Below are 22000 nucleotides of genomic sequence, written 5' to 3' on the forward strand. Positions count from 1 at the left end.
GCCAGAAGGGCCCAGGGGACCTGGACCCTGCTGCCCCACCCTGGGGAAGGTGAGGGCCCGCCTCCGCCCTCCCTCCCTCCCACCCCCACCCCCACCCCACCCCTCCCCCAGGCTGGCTGGGCTCCCACAGGCCGGCCGCTGCATCATCAATATTTCATTGGCGTCAATAAGAGGCAGCAGCGGGGACAGCAGCTGCGGCAGCACTCGCGCCAGCTCCAGCCACAGCTCAGCCACAGCTCGCTGAGGAGTCAGACTCCTGTCCCTGCCCACCACCATGGACGTCTTCAAGAAGGGCTTCTCCATCGCCAAGGAGGGCGTGGTGGGCGCCGTGGAGAAGACCAAGCAGGGGGTGACGGAAGCAGCTGAGAAGACCAGGGAGGGTGTCATGTATGTGGGTGAGTTTGGGCGTGGCAGGGCGGGGCGGCTTGGTGCCCTGAGGCCAGGGTGCCCAGTCACCTTGGGTCTGACCTTGTCCCCCAGCCCCAGGGAGGCATTTTTGGAGGGAATGAGGACCTGGGTGTTGAGTAAGGGTCTCCGGGCCCTGGAGCAGCCCTACGCTCCTGCACACACACGTGTCTGTTTGGGCCTCCTCAGGGCCCCAGGGGACTCTGAAGCAGGGCAGAAAGGGGGGTACTCAGCTCTCAGACACACCTGTCTGTGCACACACAAATGCACTCACAAACGCACCCCAGCGTCCCCCTGCCCTGGCATCACCCACGGGCCCCTTGACTCAGATAAGAAGCCACACTGAGCCTGGAACCCCTATGGGCTGAGCAGGCAGGTGCCCAGTAGCCGGGCCACAGGTCCCCACCCCACTCAAAGGGAAGGAGTGGGGCTGGGGAGATGAGACCCAGACTCAGTGTCCTGTCAGCCCCATCCCCCTCAGCTCCCTCTGAAGATGAGGCCGAGTTGATGACTCAGCGCTCACGGGCCCTGTCCTGCTGCTGCTTCCAAGACCCAGGCCATACCCAGGCAGGGTCCAGACCCTACCTCAGGCCTGGTCTCCCTCATCCCCCCATCCTGTCCTGTCCGCCTCCCATCCGTCCACTTCCTCCAGACACAGCAGGAAGCCTTTGAGGGGATTGCCGCCCCTAGACACCATCCTTGCCGGCTCCTGACCGGGCAGCTTGTCCAGATGTTCTGTCGTGTGTCTGCCTGACCACTCCCCTCCCAACTCTGGGAGGAGGGGGCCTGGGCTGACGCCTCCATTTCCTCCCCAGGAGCCAAGACCAAGGAAGGTGTTGTGCAGAGTGTCACCTCAGGTGAGGAGCCCCAGCACCAGAAGACGAAGCGCTGGGACCTCCAGGGACTTCTGTACCCTGGGGCTAAAGGCTCAAGCCCAGTTACTTACCTCGTAACTGGGGTCCCAAGCTGTCCATTGTCCACGGACCCAGACCCCTCCAGAACCTGAGGTTAGACCCCGGGCGGGCCACCCCCATCATCATCAGAGCTCCCCTACAGTCAGAAAGGGTGCAGCCTAGGTTCCTCGGTAGAGCCAGAATTTTGAGTGCCCTGGGAAAGGGCTGCTCTGCCCTGACTCGGGCAGGCCAGGCCTGGTGGGGAGGGGTTAGGACCAAGGCCAGCTAGAGTCCTCCCACAGTGGCTGAGAAGACCAAGGAGCAGGCCAATGCTTTGAGCGAGGCCGTGGTCGCCAGCGTCAACACTGTGGCCACCAAGACCGTGGAGGAGGCGGAGAACATCGCAGTCACCTCTGGAGTGGTGCGCAAGGTGAGCCCGGGCCGGCCCCGGCCCTCAGACCAGCCTCATCTCCCCCCCCCCCGCCCCCCGGCGCAGTGTGGCCGGAGGGGAGGAGGCATTGTCCGCCGCCGACTGTCGGAGACTTAGGGCCTGGTCTGTGCTTGGTGTTTCATGCCCGTTGGCGCCTGGAATTCCCACAGCAGCCCCTGGAAGGGGGCAGTTTGAGGTCCCACTTGAAAGTGAGGCTCAAAACCACGCCCTCTTGCTGGTGCTCAGCATTTAGGAGATGCCCCATTCTACTAGGGAAAGCAGAGTCTTGTGGGCCCCATGTGGTGACAGGCAGCCTCCCCGGCAGTGGACAACAGGCCAGAGTTGCCCAGTCACCGCCTCCTGGCATCCAGCCTGGTGGGCTGGCACCTCCTCCCAGGAGGAGCAGGGAAGCAGCGCCCCCTAGTGACAGAAAAGCAGTGAGGGTTCCGACCCTGCCCTCCACCTCCGCCTTTGTGAGTGTGTGTATATGTGTTGTGTGAGTGTGCACAGGAGTGTGCCTGTGTGCAGCCCGGCAGCAGAGAGCCAGGAGCAGTGGGGCCCTCCCAGGAGGGGGAGGCCGGCTGGGTGAGCTGTCCCAGCACCCACCACAGAGCAGGCCCTGCCTGAAGCATTTTACACTGATTAACTCATTTAATCAGCTCATCAGCACAAAATCTCATGAGACAGGGCGTGGAAATAAGGCCCAGACAGATGAAGTAATGTGCCCAGGGTCCCGTGGCTGGTACCAGTGAGCCTGCAGTTCCGAGGGCAGCCCGGTCCCTGAGCCCGTGCTCTGAAAGAGAGATTTCATCGTTGGTGGAAGGTCATGCTGGAAGTGGCTTCCTACTGCCGGGGTCGGGTACAGGCCACTCAGGGTGGAGTCCGAGGTGGCCAGCATGGAGAATCTCTGCTCCCGGGAGTGGGTGAGGGCAGGGGAGGGAGCCTCCTTGCCCCTGGTTCTGGGGGCAGCAGGTAGGCATCTGCTTCCAGGGCCAGTCCAGGGTCTCCATGTCCCTGGAGCAGGCAGCTGCTCCCTCTCCCAGTTCCCAGCTCTGCCCCTTCCTAGCTATATGACCCTGGGAAGCTACTCAACCTCTCTGGGCCTCCCTGTCCTCATCTGTAAAGCAGGGAGTGGGGGGATGAGAGCATCCGTCTCCCTGGGCTGTGTAATGCTGCAGGGAAACGGCCCTCATGATGCAGTTACACCTGGCTCAACGTGAGCACCCAGCAAAGGGAGGTGACCCTATCCTCATCATCATCAGTGCTCCTGGGCAAGAGATGCCAGGCCCTTCCCTTCCTCACCCCCAGCCAGAAGAGGGCCTGGGGTGGGGCCAGGCTGCCCCTGGGCCTCTTAGAGGGAGCCCAGGCACTCCTCTCTGACCTTTGAGGAGGGCTGGTGAGCCCCTGGAGCCACTCCAGGCCCTGGGGTGGGGGTGGCTGCCCCAAGGGAAACACTTCCTGGTGACACCCAGAAACCAGTCACAACTTACCCTCCAGTGAATTGTAGAAGAATGCAGCGCTGTCTGTCTAACTGCTCACACCGTTGGCCTCACGTATCCACCGTGGGGCAGCAGGACAGGCAGGTGGCCACCCGCCCTTCACCTGGTGAGCCTGCCCCAACTATGGCTGACATAGATTTTGGTACGGCTTTATGCCCCACGGGGCAGTCCGCCAAGGGGCAGGATGGCCCTGTGGTAGCACGGAGGTGGCAGGACCCTCCAGAGGTAGATGGTGAGAGCAGGGCTGATCACTAGCTGACACATGACCACCTCGAGGCAGGCCCCCATCTCAGGCAAGTGTCCAGCTGGATGTAGGGGAGTAGAAGGAGACGGGAGGTAGGACAGGGTTGTATAAACCCTGCTGGCCCTGACCAGACCAGCCTGAGCCCAGAGCCCATCCAGGAAGCACAGAGAAGGAAAAAAGGAGGCACTTGTTCTACTGGGGATAGGGATGGGCCTGGAGCAAGCCAGACTTGATCTCTACAAACCTCACTGCTTTGAGCTGGATACCCGCCTCCCTGGCCTCAGGGCCAGGGTGTGAACAGAGATGACACGCCTCTCCTCCTAGGGCTGTTTGGGGGCTCACAGGACAAGGGTGTGTGATCACGTGATTCAGGGACACTGAGGTGGTGTCAGGCCTAGGGCTTCAGGGGCCACTGCCCACCCCCCGCCCCCAGGCTCCCTCATCGAGGAGGCCCAACCAAGGGCTGCCCAGAGACTTGGCATCAGCTTGGGGAGAGGTGAAGCTGGGCTCCAGGGTACTTCGTACCCCCAGAAGGCCTTGGCATCATCAGAGAGACCCCCTGCTGTGGGTCCTTACATGGGGCTCTGTCACCCCCAACGTCAGTCTGGTCCTCACAACTCCCTCCCCTCAGGCCCTCCACATACAGCAAGTGATGAGGGCCTGTGCTCATCTTCGAGGCCAGGGTAGACGAGGCCTCACCTTCCACATGGTCCCACATCCCCTTTGCTCCCCTGCAGGAGGACCTGGAGCCAACTGCCCCCCCACAGGAGGACAAGGCAGCCAAAGTGGAAGAGGAAGTGGCTAAGGAGGTAGGAGGTGGGCTCCTGGGGTCCACCGGGGGTCTTTGGGCAGCCTCTTTCCCTCCCAGAGGCCCCAGGAGCCTCTTGACCTTCTGCAGCCCCCTGCACCCGAGTGTGAGTCCCCCTCATGAATGACCCCTCAGGGCAGAGGGCATAGATGACTCCTGCCCCCACACTACTCGGGGTGGCCACTAAGGGGTGGGGGTCCAGAGCTGTGTGTGAAGGTCACTGTCTCTCCCAGGCCAAGAGTGGGGGAAACTAGAGGGCTGTAATCGGCCGTGGAGCCAGGAGAAACGCCCCTGCCTTGGACGCATCCCTTCCAGCACGAGGAGTGCCCGGCCCTGGACTATAACCTGCGAGGCTGCCTGTGGTCCCCACACCTACACGCGGCTGCCCACGGGCCTGTCTTCCCGTGCTGCTGCCACCATATTCACCTCCCTCCCCTCTTGCACTCTGGTCTTTCTGACCCACAGATGCTGCTGTGAATTTTTTTTTTTTAATGATTCCAAATAAAACTCAAGTCCCCACCTTTGGCCACACCTCTGGCCATACCAGCCCGTGCTTCCTTTCTATGCTGCCTCGTTCATGAAGAAGCCCCTGGGCCCTCTCGGAGACAGGCGCTGGGCCAGCCTGTGGACAGATCAGGGGAAGCAGGGCCGGGGCCAGGTACCCTACAGGGACACACTGGGCATTTCTAGAACCTGCAGAGAGCAGACTCTGCCTTCAGGGACCCCCCCCCCCCCCGCTACCCCCACCAATCCCCGCACCATTGCCTTTTAACATGGAGGAAACCGCCCTGCTTTTTGGCAACCCCAGCCACCCTCCAAGACACGCCGTCCACAGGAGCGTGACACCCTTATGCCTCCAGGTTTGGAGCTTTAGCGCACCCTCAGGGATGGACCCCGCTGACACAGGAGGTGGGGATGGGCCTCCTGGGCCTTCCTGCCGTGTGTGTCCTTGGCTCCAGCGTCCTTCGGGGAACAGGGACACCTAACAACCCTCCTTGGAACAGATGATAACTTCCAAAGATGTGACGTCTAACCCGTAGCGAGGACTCCTCGTGTCCTCCTCATCCTCCTCTGCAGAGAAGGACATGACCCCAGGGCTCCGCCCGCCGGGCCCCACCCAGCCTTGAGCTCCCCACCAGGTCGGAGCTGGGCTTCCCTCGCCCTTCACCGAAGCCCTTCACCGATAAGTCCTGTCAAGTATCATTAGAAAACACAACAGCTGAGATGCAGGAGAGTAAGGCTCCACCTTGAGAGAAAAATAGCAAGAAAAGAACATTTGTGGAGCTCCTCCCAGGCCTCAGCCACTGTTCAGAGCTCTTCGCCTCATTTAATCCTCAGAGCAAACCTATTGGGAAGAGTTGGCATGATCCCAGTTTCACCGAGAATGAACTGAGAACAGAGATGTTAAATAACTTGCCCAAAGGCACAGAGCTAGGACGCACAGGGACTGGGCAGATGTCCAGGTGGCCTGGCTCCAGAACCTCCCAGTTGACTCCCATGCTCTGCTGCGGCCGCCCGGACTGCGTGGGCTCCAGGTTCCTTACGGCAGATGCCACTACCCCCAAGGTTTCAAAATAACCCAGGGGCTGGGCTGGTCGGTGTCCCACACGAAGGGCTGTTGGCAGATGCCCCAGAGTCTTGTTCAGAGGTGGCTGAGCAGAGGCCAGGGTTCCCTCCTCTTAGACACCCAGACAGTTTGGGCTGAGAGCATGTAAGTGACTCACCCAAGGCCTCCAGCCCTGGGTGTCAGAGCCAGAGTCCACACCTGACTGCAGACACTGCCCTGTCCACACCACCTTCCCATCTTGCCTCTGTGGTGGGGAGCAGGGGTCAAGGGCAGCCCAGGGGGCTGGGAACCCAGTCAAGCACTGATGAACTGGGTTGTATCCCAGCCTGCTGGCCATGGCATCCATTGCCGAGGAAGCAGAAAGGAGCACGGGGCTGCTGGTCCCCCAGCCCCCCAAACCCTACTGTGGGAGGAGTGAAGGGTCTGGAAGAGGCCCAGGGCAGTCAGGGGTGTTCCTGCTCCCGGTCCCAGACATTTGTATGTCAGCAGGCCTATGCATGCCCCAAGAGGAGTCCACCTGGATCTGGGTATGCCTGAGAGGCCTCTGGGCTGTGAGAGAGAGCAAGGAGGAGGCAGGCCCACACAGGTGACTGGGGAGAGGGGGACACCTAGACCTGGCCCCTGGTGACAGCACCTCCCCAAACTCCCAGTGCCCCCTGCCCCTACTGAAGGAGTCTGGAGGGTCCTGTTACCGAACCAGGTCCGTTTTTGTCCGCTGCCCAGAAAAGCAAAGACTGAGACGACAAAATTGCAGAGAGATGGTTTAATTACAAGGCAGCCAAGTGAGGAAAATGGGAGAACCAGTCTCAAATCTGCCTCCCTGAAAATAGGGACTCAGGGATATTTGTGGGATAGGGGGCAAGGTGGTCTGAAGTGTGGAGATAGATGATTGGAGGTGAGGAGAGGTGAGGTAATTGATGATCTGCGCAAGCGTAGTCAGACTTCATGCTTCTTCAAAGGACGCATGTTCACAAAATGGCAGCGTTGGCATGACCCGAGGGTGGAGTTTTTAGCCTCTTGATGTCAAAAGGTCGCTTATCGGACATCTGCGCTGGCCCAGTTGATGGGTTGGTGGTCTCAACCGGCCTGAAGTGGACAAGGGGCTCTAATTCCTGAAAAACAGCTCAAACACCCATTACCATGGTGACCCAGGCTCCAGGGAGATGTTATCTATAGGAACCTAGTGGGAGTCAGATAGCATGTTGCCCAAACATCACAGTTAACAATGGGCGGGAGGGCTGGCCCCATGGCTTAGCGGTTAAGTGCGTGAGCTCCGCTACTGGCGGCCTGGGTTTGGATCCCGGGCGCGCACTGATGTACTGGGGCTTTGGGGGGAAAAATAAATAAATAAATGAATAAATAAATAAAATCTTTAAAAAAAAACAATGGGTGGGAGAACAACTAAACGCTACAATCAGTGATTGCAAAAAGGATAAAAACCTTTAGCTCCTAGCTACTTAATCATCAACTGCTGTTTGCAGGTTTCAGTCCCTGCTGCTTGTCCCCCACCCTAGACACTCAGGGCCTGTTCCTGGGGTCAAATGTCAAACACCAAGTTCTGCCCAGGAACCTCTTCCCCACCCACAGGCACCTGCAGTGTGCCCTTTGCCTTTAAACTCCCTACTTCACACTCTCAGCCCCGTGGGGCTGCATCTGACTTCCCTAGAGAAGTAAGGGCCCCTTCTTATCCCTCTCCTGACCTGAGAGGCCCCGGGCGCTCTGCCCCCTCGTGAAGGGCCCTTGGCTGTGTGTTGGGCACCTTTCAGCCCATTTAATCCTCACAGTATCACTTCTGGGACATTCTGTTATTGCCCCCCCCATCAAGGATGGGGACATTGCGGCTCAGAGAAATGAAGGGACTTGCCCCAAGGAGTATTTGAACCCAAGAGGTCTGACTCCAGTGTCTGCTGCTTTAAAGCCACTCAGCTGTCTCCGTTTTCGCCTGCTCGGCCCCGGCTGTCCCTCCCATAGAGGCTGCTGTCTCTCGGTCTTGCTCCTTGCCCACTGGGCCTGGCGCCAAATAACACCGGCAGCCCAGCGAGGAGCTAAGTGAGCAGTGTAAGAGGCCTTTCTGGCTAAAGGGACTGGTGCTACTGGTAGGAATTCAGGAGAGCAGGCAGGCCCAGGGCAGGGTTCGGGCTGGGCTCCCCGCAGCGCCTTTGTGCTCCCGGCTGGAGCAGGCCGGAGGCCGCGAGGGGCGGGGCGGGGCGGGGCCGCCGCTTTGTTAGTGCGCGCTCGGAGTCGCCTCCCCCTACCTGATTTCAGCTCCTGCTCTTTCCTCTAGACCCGGGTTGACCCTATCGCCGTTTCTCCATTCCCTACGCGGGGTGTGTGTGTACCTCACTTTCTTCCCGCCTCGCCCTCCCCACCCACTATTAGAGGCAGGAGTGGACCTGCGGAGTGGACCTGGGTGGGCGAGGGGCTTCCCAGAGCTCCAGAATAGGGGAGACTCCAAAAGTGATGCAGAGCCAGGCCGGGAGAGAATCCGAGAGCAGCACTAGAGCGTCGCTAGCGGCGCGGAGACGCACAGGGCGGGTGCGGCGGAGGGCTCCAGGCTCCGAAGCCGGACTCCGCAGTGGGAGAGCGCCGGGATTGGTGGGGGCCCCACCTCGCCCGGGAGTGCCAAGAGGTTGTGTCTCCCGGGTCGTTTTGCTGTCACCGGGATGCCTGGCTCCTCCACTCACGCGCTGGTCTCTAAACTCCCTCCCAGCGGCCCCGGGTCTTCACCACGCCCCGAGCGCACCCGGTCCCGGGCTAAAGGTGACCTGAACGGCCTGCCGCTCGGCAGCTCCCTTCTTCGCTGTGTGGCCTGGGGTGCCTCCTGCCCGACTCATCGGGCTTTGATGACCGACAGCGGTCTCCTGGCCTGGGCCGGGCGCACACGGACAGCCCTCTCCGTTACTCCCCCTCCACTTCGGGCGGCATCGTCCCCAGAGGCGCGCCGGTGATCGCCCTCTACAGGGGGGATTTTACCCTCTCCTCCCCACCCCTGCGCCCGCCGGGGCCCACTGGCCGCTGGGCAGATGGCCAGTCTGCAGTGTCCAGGCCGAATGTGTGGGCACAGGCGGCTGGGAGGTTTCAGGGCCCTAGGGTTTATAGCCCAAGACACGGATTCGAGTCCCTGCCACGTGAGTTTGGGTGAAACCTAACTCGCCCTCTCTGTGCCTCAGTTTCTTCCTATAAACTGGTTAATAACACCCATTTCACGAGTTGCTGAAAGATTGTACGGAAGGCTGTAAGGCGTTGGGCAGCGCCGGGCACAAGGTAGATACTCAACAAAAGGCTACTATTATTAATTTCAGCTGCAGCCTGGAGATGCCAACCCAGCGCTCACCGGCTGGGGGATCCTCACGGTCGGGGAGAGAGGGGTCAGGCCGACGGGGTGGGGGGAGGTGTGTGCGTTCCCCTACAGCCCCCAACCCCTCTCTGGAGCCCTGATCCAACCCCTCTGCAGCCCCTAGCTCCTTTTTGGACCCTGGTTAGGGGCGCCACCTTCCCACCGCTGCCCGCCTGAGGCCAGGATGTGCTCCCGGGCCGGCGGAACCTGGAGCGGGGCCCGGTCACTCCCAGAGCCTGTCTGCTGAGAACTGCCCCGCGCCCCGCCCTCGCCCCCCTCGGGGCGGGCCGGCCCTGGGGCGCCTTAAAAACCGGAGCTGACACTTCGGTCGCCGCCGCGGTGAGCAGGATCCGACGTCGCTGCGGTTACCCTTAACGACCTCGCAGACCCCCCACAGCCATGGCCAGCAAAGGCTTGCAGGACCTGAAGCAGCAAGTGGAGGGAGCGGCCCAGGAAGCCGGTGAGGGCAGCGCGCGACCTGGGGCACCTGCGGGGCACCCGGCTGGAGGCACAGGGGCAGACGCCGGGGGTCTGCGCAGCCCGAAAGTGGGCGGGCGGCTCAGGCTCGGAAGGGCTCCCCTGAGATGCAGGGACCCGGCAGGACGCCCACCCTGACCAGTCCCGAGGATGATGCCTTGAGGGAGGTGGGGGAACAGCGGCGCCCCAGGAGCCCGGGCCGCGCTTTGGGCATTGTCGGAGCCAATCTCGGGAGGCTGCGCGGGCGGGGAGCGGCCCCATCCCGGTCCTTAGGGGAGGATGCAAGTCCGCGAGAGAGTGGGCTCTGCCATCCCAAGACCCACCTCTGACCACTGGGGTCTCCGCGCACAGGACGGGATGGGGTGGGGAAGGGCTCCAGACCCCACGGGCTTTGTTTTGAGTCCTCCTCCCCGCCCCGACTCCGGAAAATAATAGTTTCCTTACTTTTAAGTCCTCATCCAGAGGGTCTTCCCACCCTCACCCTGCAGGGCAGGCCCCAGCCTCAGTTTCTCCACCTCCAGTTCCCGCCTCCTCAGACTGAGCTGACAGTTGGGGGTGGGGCGGGCTAGGGCGTAGGGGATGTGCTGTGAGACCCCTGGGCCCACCAGTGTCAGCTCTTCCAGTGCCCAGCTCAGCCTCCCTTGGGACTGCAGCTCCCAGTCTGTCCTGCACATGTCCTACTCAACAGACAACACCCAAACCAACCCCCTTCTTCACCAGTGCCCCAGGGAAAGCCAAGAGTCCCTATCCCTGTCCCACCTCCCTCCCGCTCCACAAACATACTACCAGGAAGCCTCTGTCTACAAGACTCTTCCTTCTAGGCTTCACTTTCCCCATCTGTAAACTCCTTCTCAAAGGCTCCTTCTCTTTGGTCCTGACTGGCTATGTCAGACAAGGACCTCTGTCTTGGGGCCTCTGTGAGCAGCAGGTCCAGGGCCTGCCTGACCCCCCACTCCTGTCCCCCAGGGTGTGGGTAAGGCAGGCCCCTTCCTGTTCAGCAGCAAGGATGAGTCAGATCTCTGCAGGCCAGAGCCACCTGTCTGCCCATGCAGCAGGGGTCCCATCTGAGCCCCGGGAAACCATGTTCACCACAGGCACAGAGCTCTGGTCCAGAGAGGGTGGCCTGACCCTGGAGGCTTCACCTCCTTTCTGCACTTCGTTTCCTAAAGCCTTAAGCTGCCTGCCCACAGAGGCACTGGCATCATTGCTTGTGTGTCCTCTGGGGCAGGCACAGCAGGGAGGAGGTGGTGAGGGGACCTTGGAAAGTAGAGGCCCAGGCACGAAAGGCTGGAATTCAGGCAGCTGAGCCAGCCTTCTGGCGGAGAAGTCGTTAAAGAGGGCAGCGTTCTTCCTGGGCCATGCCCAGCAGCGGCAGCCACAGCCCAGATGCCAGCTCCAGCCTGGCCCTGCCCTGCCTTCCTTCCTCTGTGGAATTTTCTCAGCAATCCTGGAGATGGGAAGGGAAGCAGGCCAGAGGGGAGGGGCCTACAGCTATAAACAAACAAGAACACCCCAGAGGCATGGAAAGGGCTCCTGCTGGTCACCGACTGGGTGGCCTTGGTCAAAAGACTTACCTTGATGGCATCCGCCCCTTGGGCCTGTGGGACAGACTACTCTAGAGAACAGATGTGGGGGGCAATGGTGGGGTCCCTGTGGCCGACGGTGCCTCAACGGAGGCTAAAGGCCACATCTCTCTGTTCCAGTGACTGCGGCCGGAGCAGCGGCTCAGCAAGTGGTGGATCATGCCACGGAAGCAGGGCAGAAAGGTCTGTGAGGGCTGGCGGGCAGGAGGGCGGTCAGCCCCAGCACTCTTCCCACACCACCCAGCCCTTGCCCACGCACACCCTTTCCTCTGCATCCCCTCTGCTCACACTGCCCCAAGGCCTGCTTCCTGGGGAGGGAGACCCAGGCCAGGCTCACTCCTCATAGCTCTGGTTCCCCAGGGCCCTGCCCTCACCTGCCCTCTCCTTTCCATCCCCAGCCATGGACCAGGCGGCCAAGTCTACCCAGGAAACCATCGACAACACTGCTAAGCAGGCCTCTGAGACTTTCTCAGGTCTTGGGAAAAAATTCGGCCTCCTGAAATGACAGAGGGGAGACACGGGTGACTCTCCTCCAAGCCCTGAGCTCTGGTCAGCGGCTGCCCCCTGGCCTCAGCCTCATTAAAGCACGTGTTCCTACCCTGTGTCCACTTCATGCCTCCCCACAAGCTGGGCCCAGCCGTCCCTTGCCAAGAACAGAGCCCCCATATCCAGAAACCCAGCCCCCACACCAATAGTCCTGGCACTCCATATTAGGAAACCTAGACGGACTGTTCGAGAACTTGTTTCCCATCGTCCCAACCGCGTATCCAGACGTTCCCTTATCCGAAGTTCAAGCCCCATCTAGGTACATGACCCTCCCCCGCACTATTCATGAGCCAGCCCCCTTCCTCATCCCCAAAACGCTCCCCCAGCTCCAGGAATCCAGCCCCTCCTAGGAGGGGGATACTCCGTCCCCAGATCCTCCAGGGGGCGAGGGGCTCCAAGGGCCGGGGCCTCAGGAACTTCTCCCCGCGAGCTGTGCCGGGTGGCTCGGAGCCCCGGAGCATCTCCAGCTGGGCGCTGGGACCTCAGGCGGCGGGAGTTCTTGGGGACGACGCGGAGTCTCAGGGGCGAGGCTTCTGACCCTCGTCCACCCCGACCCCGCCCGCAGGCTGCTTATGCGCCGGTCCCACCCGGCCGTGAGTCACCGGGCAAGGCGGGAAAGGCGAGGACTCTCCTGGAAGACCCGCGGCAGGGCAGACTCGCAGTGCCGGGCGCGGCTGCCAGGAGGAGCCCCGCCCACGGCACGCCCCCTGGGGGGGGCCTGCGCCGCACGGGGCCGCGCACGTGGGCGGGAAGCTCGGGGACGGGCAGCGTGCGTGCGCGCGAGACCCCGCCCTCGAGCACTCTCTGGTCTGGGAGGAAGGGCGGCCTTTTCCTTTGGGAAGTACGCAGATGGACTAGGGTTCCAGCAAACCGAATTCCCGCCACCCCTCAGCATGTGCCTGCGCACGCGACACCAGCCCTGGGGACGCCCTGCAGATGGGTGACTCACAGTTGCCACCGGATAAGGCCCAGCCCTGGCGCCGGGCGCTGGCTCCTGCGGCCCCCTTCATCCGAACTCTCTGCCACACCCCAGCTAGTGAGGCCCCGTTCCCCTTCCCACCTCCACTCCTAATGATAGTGCTCTCTTTTGGACGAGCACGTACGAAGTCAGGCCGTTTGTTTCACAAATATTGGTTACGCGGAGCTTCCCAGCGACGGGGAGATTGAGAGGAAAAAGCATCGTCTTTCCCACGCTGACAAGGCTGGCCTCCTGGGAGGCCTTCCACGGCCTGCCGGCAGAGGGCGCTGACCGCCTCCCCCGTCCCCCGTCCCCGTCCCCTTCCGTCCGTCCCACCCCCCCACCCCGCTCCAGCTCAGGTCTCGCTGAGGGTGACGATCTGCACAGGTGACCTTTCCCTTCTGCAGTCTGAGATCCTTCCCAAGCGGACAACAGGTCTCCTCACCCCCAGCATTTCTTCTCCCACCCTTACCCCAGTGCCATGCTCAGTTCCATGCTTGGTTCCTTGTTGCTGACTGTCCCCCAAAGAAGGCCTCCCCTAGTCTGCACAATGGGTCACGGCTGCTCCCTCTGGCCCAAACAGAAGGCCCTTAGACACCTAGGGCACTCTGGTGGCACTTCCAGCATCTCCAGGAGCTCCCTGCCTCCAGGAGCGGATGCCAGGGTGGGCAGAGATCCCCTGGGGCCGTACCGGGAGGTAGAGCTGGACTGGCGGAGCCCTCCCATCTTTTCTGGTGTGCATCCTTCCCCTGCGTGTCCCAGGGAGAAATCCTAACTGGGCCAACAATCCGTCTTCATCCTGTTCTCCTGAGTGATTGCCAGGTCTGGCTAAGGAGAGGAGAGGTCAGGCCTGAGGGCCAGGGGGCTAAGAAGGAGTCCCTCTTCCAGTGGACATTTTTGTGGCTGGAAATGATGCTTAGAACTGTGGCAGCCACTTGTAACCACAGAAGGAACAAGCCTAAGGAAAAGCCACTTTGCTGATCAGGGCAGAGCAGAAATGTAGAAAGAACCTGGGTCCTGGGTTCCTTCACTCAGTCTGTAAATTAACCAGTTCTACAGCTGCCGCATGGCTAGGGGAGAGCCGCTGTTTCCTCATTGTTGGAGCTTCTGTGCCTTAGGTTTTCTGTTGCAAACAAAAGCTTAAATCCTCTCGATGTTACCTGGATGCCAAGGTTCTGCACTTGTCAGCCTCACCTACCTCCCCAGCTTCTTCTCACAACACCTTTCCCAGGGGAGCCCATGGGAGCCTAGAGGGGCCCAGGCCTGTCTCCATGAGGTTCATGAAGCTAGTTGAGCCCAGCGGGGCTGAGGAGAAGGCAGCTATGGCCACTACACCTTTTGGGTTCTCGGTTAAGTCTCCAAAGATCAATTCTTCCATCAGCAGTTCCCCAAATCCCCATTCCCCTACTGCCAAACACAATCACTAACATTGCATTTGGTTCCCCTTGTGGGCCTGCATTTGCGGTGGAGGGCTTCTCCTTAAATGGATCTCTCTGGATGGTGTCCCTTCCTCCCATCTGCCCCTTGTCACTGCTCCTTTTTAGTCAGTAGGATGAGCGTCCTTTGAACTGGTGTCTGTGCTCTTATATATGTTGAAACATTTACCACTTGGCTTCTCAGCTCTGATTCCCATCGAATTACAGATGAGACAAACGGCAGCGTTTTCTACTTTCCATCTCCTCTTTTTTTGTTAGTTGTCTCATTTCTACTTTGTGAAAACATGTAGCATTGACATTCCATTCCTCTCCCCAAGCCACACCTTTGTTTTGTCTTAGATCTGCAACTGAAGGTGTTAAAAGCTCTCTGCCATTCCTTTTGCTGAAGTATTTTCTGCTACCTCTAGGTTGGTTGGAGTTAGTCCTCTAGAAGTTTCCTCAAGAATGAAATATTTACAGATGAACTGAGAAGACATCTGGGATCTGAGTTAATAATTGTTGTAGCTAGCCCCCTTGGGTTATTGCAATGCATCCATGAGGGTTCATTGTGTTCTATTTTTGTGTATGGCATTTTCTATTTTAAAAAGTCAAAACAGAAATAAAAAGGAAGGACTCGTGTGAACAGTATTCTGAGTTCTTAAATGTGTGGTATTGTTGGTCTATAACATTAATACTTTATCCTTGGCTGGATTTGAAATTTTCAGTTCATGCATTTTCCCTTGAGTGTCTTCTAGGTGTGGCTTCACCGCCTTCTGGCACAGAAGGTTGAGCAGTCCCTGGAAATCTGATTTCTAATTCTCTGGAATTTCTAATAAGTGACTTGATCTTTCTGGTTGGCTGTCTTTCTTTATCTGTAAAGTACAATACTTTTTCTAGGGTTTGTCTCAGTGATGATTGTTCTGGTTCAGTTTTCCCTAGAATGCAATTTGCTCTTTTAATATTGATTCTAGATTTCTTTTATTTCAGGAACATTTCTTAATTGTATTTTTAAATATTCGCTCTATTCCACTGTTTGCTTGCTTTCTTGGAATCCCGATGATGGGCCTGAAGTTCTTTTCTACCTGGTTTCCACATCTGCCATTGTCTCCCAAACACTATGTATCTCTTTAATATGATTCCTTTTTTTTTCTTTGCTTTTCTTCATTTCTGTTCCATAGGCACCTACTGGGGATCCTTATAGTTTCATCTTCATTTCTACAATGGTTTGTTTTATCTTTTTTCTTCTATTTCATTCCTGAGATATGTAAGTTCCTTTTCTGCCTGCTCCTGTCCTCTGCCATCTCTCCCCAGAATTCTGTACCTCTGTTTTGCAGTGTTCCAGCTTTGTTTAAGGTCTTATTATTATTTAAAGTCTTATTATTGCTTAAAGTCTTATTTCCTTTTTAAAATTCGTGTTGGAATTTAATTCATGTCAGGTAATAATATTTATGTGCCTTCTTTGAGGTAACCTTTTCTGGTGGGATTTCTTCACCATTTCAGTATTCTTTTTTCATATTTGAAAAATAATACATTTTTACTGTTCAGTAGAAAAAAGTGAAGTACAAAACTGCGTATCTATGGTATGCTTTACTTTCTGTAAAGAAAGAAGGAGGATGTAAGGCAATACACACGTCTCTGCATATTTGTGGAAAGAAAACACGGGAGGATAAACCAGAAGCTAAAGAGATTGGTTACCGACAGGGGCCAGGTGGGAAGATGGTGGAAAGAAGTGAGAGTGAGCACAGGGTAGCAGAGATGAGGAGAGAAGGACACTTCTCTGAGTAGATATCTTTTTGTGTAGCTCTGTGGTTTGAAGAACCACAGTGATGTTTTGAGTACTCCAAAATAAACTATTAAAAGCAACTAGAATGTGGGAGGGGGGAACACAAAATGGAAAACGAACACTAACAAATGATCCTAACTCTATTACAAATGAAGACAATGACCACGCTGACAGGTGGGAAAGGAAAGAAAAAACCTAAGTAGCTTTGGAAAATAGTATATTGATTGGATTCTGTAAGGCTAAAGGCAAAAAGAACTGTACATAAATTCTGTAATCAGAAATTTGCGGGCCGGCCCCGTGGCTTAGCGGTAAAGTGCGCGCGCTCCGCTACTGGCAGCCCGGGTTCGGATCCCGGGCGCGCACCAACGCACCGCTTCTCTGGCCATGCTGAGGCTGCTTCCCACAGACAGCAACTAGAAGGATGTGCAACTATGACATACAACTATCTACTGGGGCTTTGGGGGGAAAAAAAAGGAGGAGGATTGGCAATAGATGTTAGCTCAGAGCCGGTCTTCCTCAGCAAAAAGAGGAGGATTAGCATGGATGTTAACTCAGGGCTGATCTTCCTCACAAAAAAATAAATAAATAAAATTTAAAAACTGTTAAAAAAAAAAACACAAAAAATGAAATTTGCTGTGGTCAGTAAATGTGTTTCTCACAGGATTGTGGGTTAGCAGTTCTGAAACAATGTATATACTAGAATTTATGAATGTACTAGAATTAGATGCATAAGTATATATATTTTAGATAAGAAGAACTGAGTTTGTCACTGTTGGAGAAAGAAATTACAAATAAGGAATGGGGAACACTAAAATGAACCCTGTGGTGTTGGACTGGAATCTGAGGTATCAATATATACTCATGGTTTTTAATTACATATACTGATAGATATAGAAATATATATGTGTTTGTATGAGTAGGTTAGTAAACACATACATATACTTCCTGGGTCTGTCTGCTGAGAATCCTGGAAGCAATGACAACCCAGTAGCAATGAGCATCCTTGTCACCCAGATCTTGATCTCTAAGTAACATCCCCTCATAAAAGGAACCAGGGCTCCCAGGAGAAGTAGTTGATTGTAGTGCTGGGGCAGGAAAATACAAGATCAGCCTGGAACACCTAATAGTGCCAGAAAGTAAGGAAAGGCTAAAATAAATAGATAAATAAATGGTAAAGACGGGGGCTTATTGAAAGAACACAGAAGCCAACCTGAAGGAACTTCTAATGGCCAAAGCTGGATTAATTTGAGCAACAAAATAAATAATGATAGTATTGGATTATAACCCATAGAATAAGATAAATATTCTATTTGTGAATCCATACTGAGATGAGTAAATAATGGATTGAATAAATGTAGAGAATGGGCAACTCTTACAGTTGAACTCCAATTAGTTAATTAATGTAGAAGGAAGATTGGAAATAGTGAATCACCATTAGGCAAACACCATGGAAATAATTATTGCAAATATAATTCACTGATGGATGCTAAAATTAGTGTGCAAAAGTTTGAGAAGTCAAATGATTTTTGACAAGGGTGCCAAGACCATTCAATGGGAAAAAGTCTTTTCAACAAATAGTGTTGGGGAAACTGGATATTAACATTCAAAAGAATGAAGTTGAACCCTTACCTTACACCGTATACCAAAGTTAACTCAAAATGGATCAAAGACATAAACATAAGACCTAAAACTATAAAACTTTTAGGAGAAGACATAGAAGGAAAGCTTGATGACATTGAATTTGGAAATAATTTCTTGGATATCACACCAAAGAAGGCACAAGCAATAAAAGAAAAACTAGATAAATTGGATTACCTCAAAATTAAAAACTGTGCATCAAAGGACACAACAAAGAGAGCGAAAAGGCATCTTATGGAATGGGAGAAAATATTTGCAAGTCATATATCTGAGAAGGGGTTAATATCCAGAGTATATAAATAACTCCTACAACTCAACAATAAAAAAAATCCAAATAAAAAATGGATAAAGGACTAGAATAGACATTTCTCCAAAGATGGTATACAAGTGGCTGATACACATATAAAAAGGTGCTCAACATCACTAGTCACCAGACAAATGCAAATCAAAACCACGATGAGATATCACCTCACACCCATTAGAATGACTGCTATCAAAAAAACAGCAAATAACAAGTGTTGTCGAGCATGTGGAGAAATTGGAACCCTTGTGGACTGTTGATGGGAATGTAAAATGATGTGGCTGTTATAGAAAACAGTACGGCAGTTCCTCGAAGAGTTAAAAATAGAATTACCATATGATCCAGCAATACCACTTCTGGGTATATACCCCCCAAAATTGAAAGCAGGGTCTTGAAAAAAATGTTTGTAATCCATGTTCATAGCAGTGTTATTGACAATAGCCAAAAATTAGAAGCAACCCAAATGTCCATAGATGGATGAATGGATAAACAAAATGTAGTATTGTATACATATGCAATGGAATATTGGATAAACAAAATGTGGTATATACATACAATGGAATACTGTTCAGTTTTAAAAAGGAAGGAAATTTTGACACATATTACAATGTGGATGAACCTTAAGAACACCACGTTAGGTGAAATAAGCCAGTCACAAAAAGACAAATGCCATATGATTTTACTTATATGAGGTCCCTAGAGTAGTCCAACTCATAGAAACAGAAGGTAGAATGGTGGTTGCCAGGGGCTAGGGGGAGGGGGAAATGGGAAGTAGCTGTTTAATAGGTATAGAAGTTCAGTTTTGCAGGATGAAAAGTTCTGGAGATTGGTTGCACAGCAATGTGAATATGCTTAACACTACTGAAGTGTACAGTTAAAAATGATTAAGATGGCAAATTTTATGTATATGTATTTTACCACAGTTAAAAAAATTATTTTTCAAGTTTGATGAGAAACAGAATTTGCATAGTCTCAAAGTATCTCTCCCAAGATGTTTATTACCTACAAAGGAAAGATAGTAACTTTTCAGTGGAGAAACCCAGCAGAAACCGCCTTAACCAAATGATCAAGTTTAACATCACTAGTGATAGGCCACATCAACATCAGGAACCCTGCGATATGATGCACTGGGAAGGATACAACATCATTTCTTTGGTACTCTTGCCAAAAATGCATAACCTCAGTCCAATCACGAGAAAACATTAGATAAACCCAAACGAGAAACATTTGACAAAATAACTGATCAGTACTGATTAAAAGTGTCAAGGTCACGAAAGACGAGGAAAGACTGAGGAATTGTTACAGCAGTCCTACAAAACGGAGGAAACTAAGGAGAAATAACAACTAAATGCAGTGCGTGGGGGCCAGCCCAGTGGCGTAGTGGTTAAGTTTGCGTGCTCCACTTGCGGGGCTCGCAGGTTCGGATCCTGGGCGCAGACCTCTACACCACTCATCAAGCCATTCTGTGGTGGTGTCCCACATACAAAATAGAGGAAGATTGGCACAGGCGTTAGCTCAGGGACAATATTCCTCAAGCAAAAAAAAAAAAAAACGAAGATTGGCACCACAAAAAAAAAATGCAGTGTGTGATCCTGGATAGAATTCTGGAACAGAAAAAGGACATTAGTGGAAAAACTGGTGAAATTCCAATGAGATCTTTAGATTAGCTAATATATTCATTTCTAATTTAGTTAAATAATTTAAATTTACTTAAACTTGCTGTTTAATTAACTAATTTTTATTTAGTTAAATAATTTTAAGTTTAGTTTGGCTAAATATGCTAATGATAATTCCCTGGTTCTGTGGTGTCATAAGATGTGAACATCGGGGGAGGCTGGATGAGGAAGATGTGGAAACTATACTATTTTTCCAACTCAATCAACATTGAATTGGAAGAGAGAAACCTACCCTATCAATCATAAAATGCTCGTATTCATGATGTATTGGAGGATCTTGGGAATCCGAAGTTCAAATCTGAAGTGGACTTTCCTAGACATCAGTGGGAGAGTCCTTTGGAGAGGGGGTGGGGCCAGGGGAGTTACTCAGGCTCCTTTGCTCAGGAGCCCTTCTTTCAAAAAAGTGTTGGACTCACCCTTGAAGCCGTGATCCCTCTGCTTCTCAGAACCCAACTGGCTTCAGGAAGATTCTACAGGTGGCCTTCATTTCCCAGTTGCAGCCTCCAGAGGTTCAGTCTTTGCCTTCCCAAAGGCTCCCTTCTCTCTTGGAAGGTGGTACTCTCTGAGATCTAGCACCTCTGGACTTCCTTGGGCACGTTCCTCTTCCTTTGTCACCTCCTCAGGTCTTAGTTCTGTCCCAAGGAGCTCTTGCTCAGAGGGTCCTCTCCTCCTGGGAGTGAGTGTTGTTGGCAAAATCTGAGACCCCCCACCTCTGGCCACTCCCCACCCTCCACCCCCTGCTCTTCTGCACTTCGTGGCCTTCCCACATTGGTTCTGCTGGTCTCATCTGCTTCTGGATTTGCAGTTTCCCAGTCTCCCAGTTTTTCTGAAGATAAGTTTGATATGTGTGTTGGTGATGGGCTTTTTTTCTTCCTCTTCTGTGCTCCTTGTTGCTCCATATAGTTTCAAGAAGAAAAAAATGGGACTATTTAGAATTAAGCTGCTGCCATGTTCCTTCCTGGTATAGTCTGGCAGGCTGAGCTGGTATTCTCTTGATGGGGTTCAGGGCAGGCTGCCCTAAGATGCACCACTCTGGTATGCAGATTATTTTGAGCTGAAAACGATAAAGGCTCAGAAGACTCAGGAAGAACATTTGACCTTCCCCCAAACTACCTAAAAGAATTTAACATAGAAGGCCTATTCCAGGAAGGAGCTAATACCATCAGATAGCCATAGCATAATGTAAAATAGGTGTGATAGAAAGGCACCAGCATGCCTATTTTTGGCCCAGCAAAACTTGTTTAACAAACATTTGCATTTCCATCTCCATGTAAATTGTCTTCCTCCCCTCTGAAATCCCAACCCACTGCCCCCAACATCCTCCTCTGCCTTTAGCTGAAGGTGGTATTTAAGGTGGCAGCTTTGGCCACATAGCCGAGTTGCTCAGTATTCTTGGGTTTCTCCCGTGTAGACACGTTATTAAACTTGCGTGATTTTTCTCCTGTTATTCTGTCTCATGTTAATTTAATTTGTAGCCCAGGCAGAAGGACCTAGAGTGGGTAGAGGAATTGTCTTCCTCCCCTGCACTCTGTTTACAGAGAATCTGCAACTACCCTCCACCTGATCCTCCCTGCCCTCTCCCTGAGGACCTGCCCTGGTGAACTGTGTCACCCGGGCTCCCTCACCCTCGGGCAGTTGGGTTCAGCCAATGGGGGATATCACTAGGAGAAGATTGGAGACAGAGAAGAGAGGTATTTATTCCCCCTGCTCCCTCCTTGCTGGGCAGATTTGGCAGTGGCTGTGTTTCTCTTCTGATGGCTGCAGCTCCTGTCCAATGACCCTCTCCTATAGCTGCATCTCTCCTCAGGGTCTGTATGGTCCCTCTCATACAGATTATTGCTGGTCCCTGGGGGCCTTGCCATCCTCATTGGTTCCCTTAAGTCTGCCCCCACCTTTGTGAACAGTCCCTTTCCTCAGGTACCGATTTGATGTGCCCTCTGATGTGCCACCAGGACTCTCACTGACACCCATGGGTGTGTGAGTGTTGACGTGCTGGGGAATTCTTCTTCCAGTGATTGACAAACCAAATCTTCAGGAGTCTGGACGTGACCCCCCTGTGGCTGGGAGGGGTCGGTGTGTGCAGGCTACATGGGCTCAGTATACACTGTGTAGGGGAGGAAGATAATTCCTCTACCCTCTAGGTCTGTCTATCTGGTCTACAAATTAAATTGACATGAGACAGAATAACAGGAGAAAAATCAAACAAGTTTAATAACATGGGAGAAACCCAGGAAAACTGGGTAACTCTCAGAATAGTCGAGGCCATCTGGGTAACTCTCAGAATAGTTGAGGCTGTCATCTTAAATACTATCTTCAGTTAAAGACAAAGGAGGATCTTGGGGGTGGGGGGAGTCAGTTATGGGAGATTACCAGAAAAGCACAGGCAACAAGAATAAGGTTATTCTGCAGATTTAAATCCTTGCCTTCTGCATTGATAAGA

General features: G+C 53.8%; 2 protein-coding genes across 2 annotated transcripts; both read left to right on the forward strand.

Moving 5' to 3' along the window:
- Positions 1-176: 176 nt before the first annotated feature.
- Positions 177-4801, forward strand: SNCG (synuclein gamma). Its single transcript, XM_058542640.1, has 5 exons — positions 177-395; positions 1221-1262; positions 1601-1728; positions 4209-4280; positions 4513-4801. Exons 1-5 carry the CDS (start codon positions 275-277, stop codon positions 4531-4533), a joined length of 384 nt encoding a protein of 127 aa, XP_058398623.1. The 5' UTR covers positions 177-274; the 3' UTR covers positions 4534-4801.
- A 4513-nt stretch (positions 4802-9314) lies between these two features.
- On the forward strand, positions 9315-12359 carry LOC131406933 (adipogenesis regulatory factor). Its single transcript, XM_058542828.1, has 3 exons — positions 9315-9643; positions 11364-11426; positions 11642-12359. Exons 1-3 carry the CDS (start codon positions 9583-9585, stop codon positions 11746-11748), a joined length of 231 nt encoding a protein of 76 aa, XP_058398811.1. The 5' UTR covers positions 9315-9582; the 3' UTR covers positions 11749-12359.
- Positions 12360-22000: the final 9641 nt, after the last annotated feature.

This window comes from Diceros bicornis, chromosome 6 (assembly GCF_020826845.1).
Source record: "Diceros bicornis minor isolate mBicDic1 chromosome 6, mDicBic1.mat.cur, whole genome shotgun sequence".
NCBI lineage: Eukaryota > Metazoa > Chordata > Mammalia > Perissodactyla > Rhinocerotidae > Diceros > Diceros bicornis.

Bases quoted from the DNA above. Each gene is read 5' to 3' on its own strand.
- LOC131406933 (XM_058542828.1), top strand. From the start codon at position 9,583: ATGGCCAGCAAAGGCTTGCAGGACCTGAAGCAGCAAGTGGAGGGAGCG. The intron at 9,644-11,363 runs GTGAGGGCAGCG...TCTCTGTTCCAG, and splicing joins GGGAGCGGCCCAGGAAGCCG to TGACTGCGGCCGGAGCAGCG. The intron at 11,427-11,641 runs GTCTGTGAGGGC...TTCCATCCCCAG, and splicing joins CACGGAAGCAGGGCAGAAAG to CCATGGACCAGGCGGCCAAG.
- SNCG (XM_058542640.1), top strand. From the start codon at position 275: ATGGACGTCTTCAAGAAGGGCTTCTCCATCGCCAAGGAGGGCGTGGTG. The intron at 396-1,220 runs GTGAGTTTGGGC...TTTCCTCCCCAG, and splicing joins GGAGGGTGTCATGTATGTGG to GAGCCAAGACCAAGGAAGGT. The intron at 1,729-4,208 runs GTGAGCCCGGGC...GCTCCCCTGCAG, and splicing joins CCTCTGGAGTGGTGCGCAAG to GAGGACCTGGAGCCAACTGC.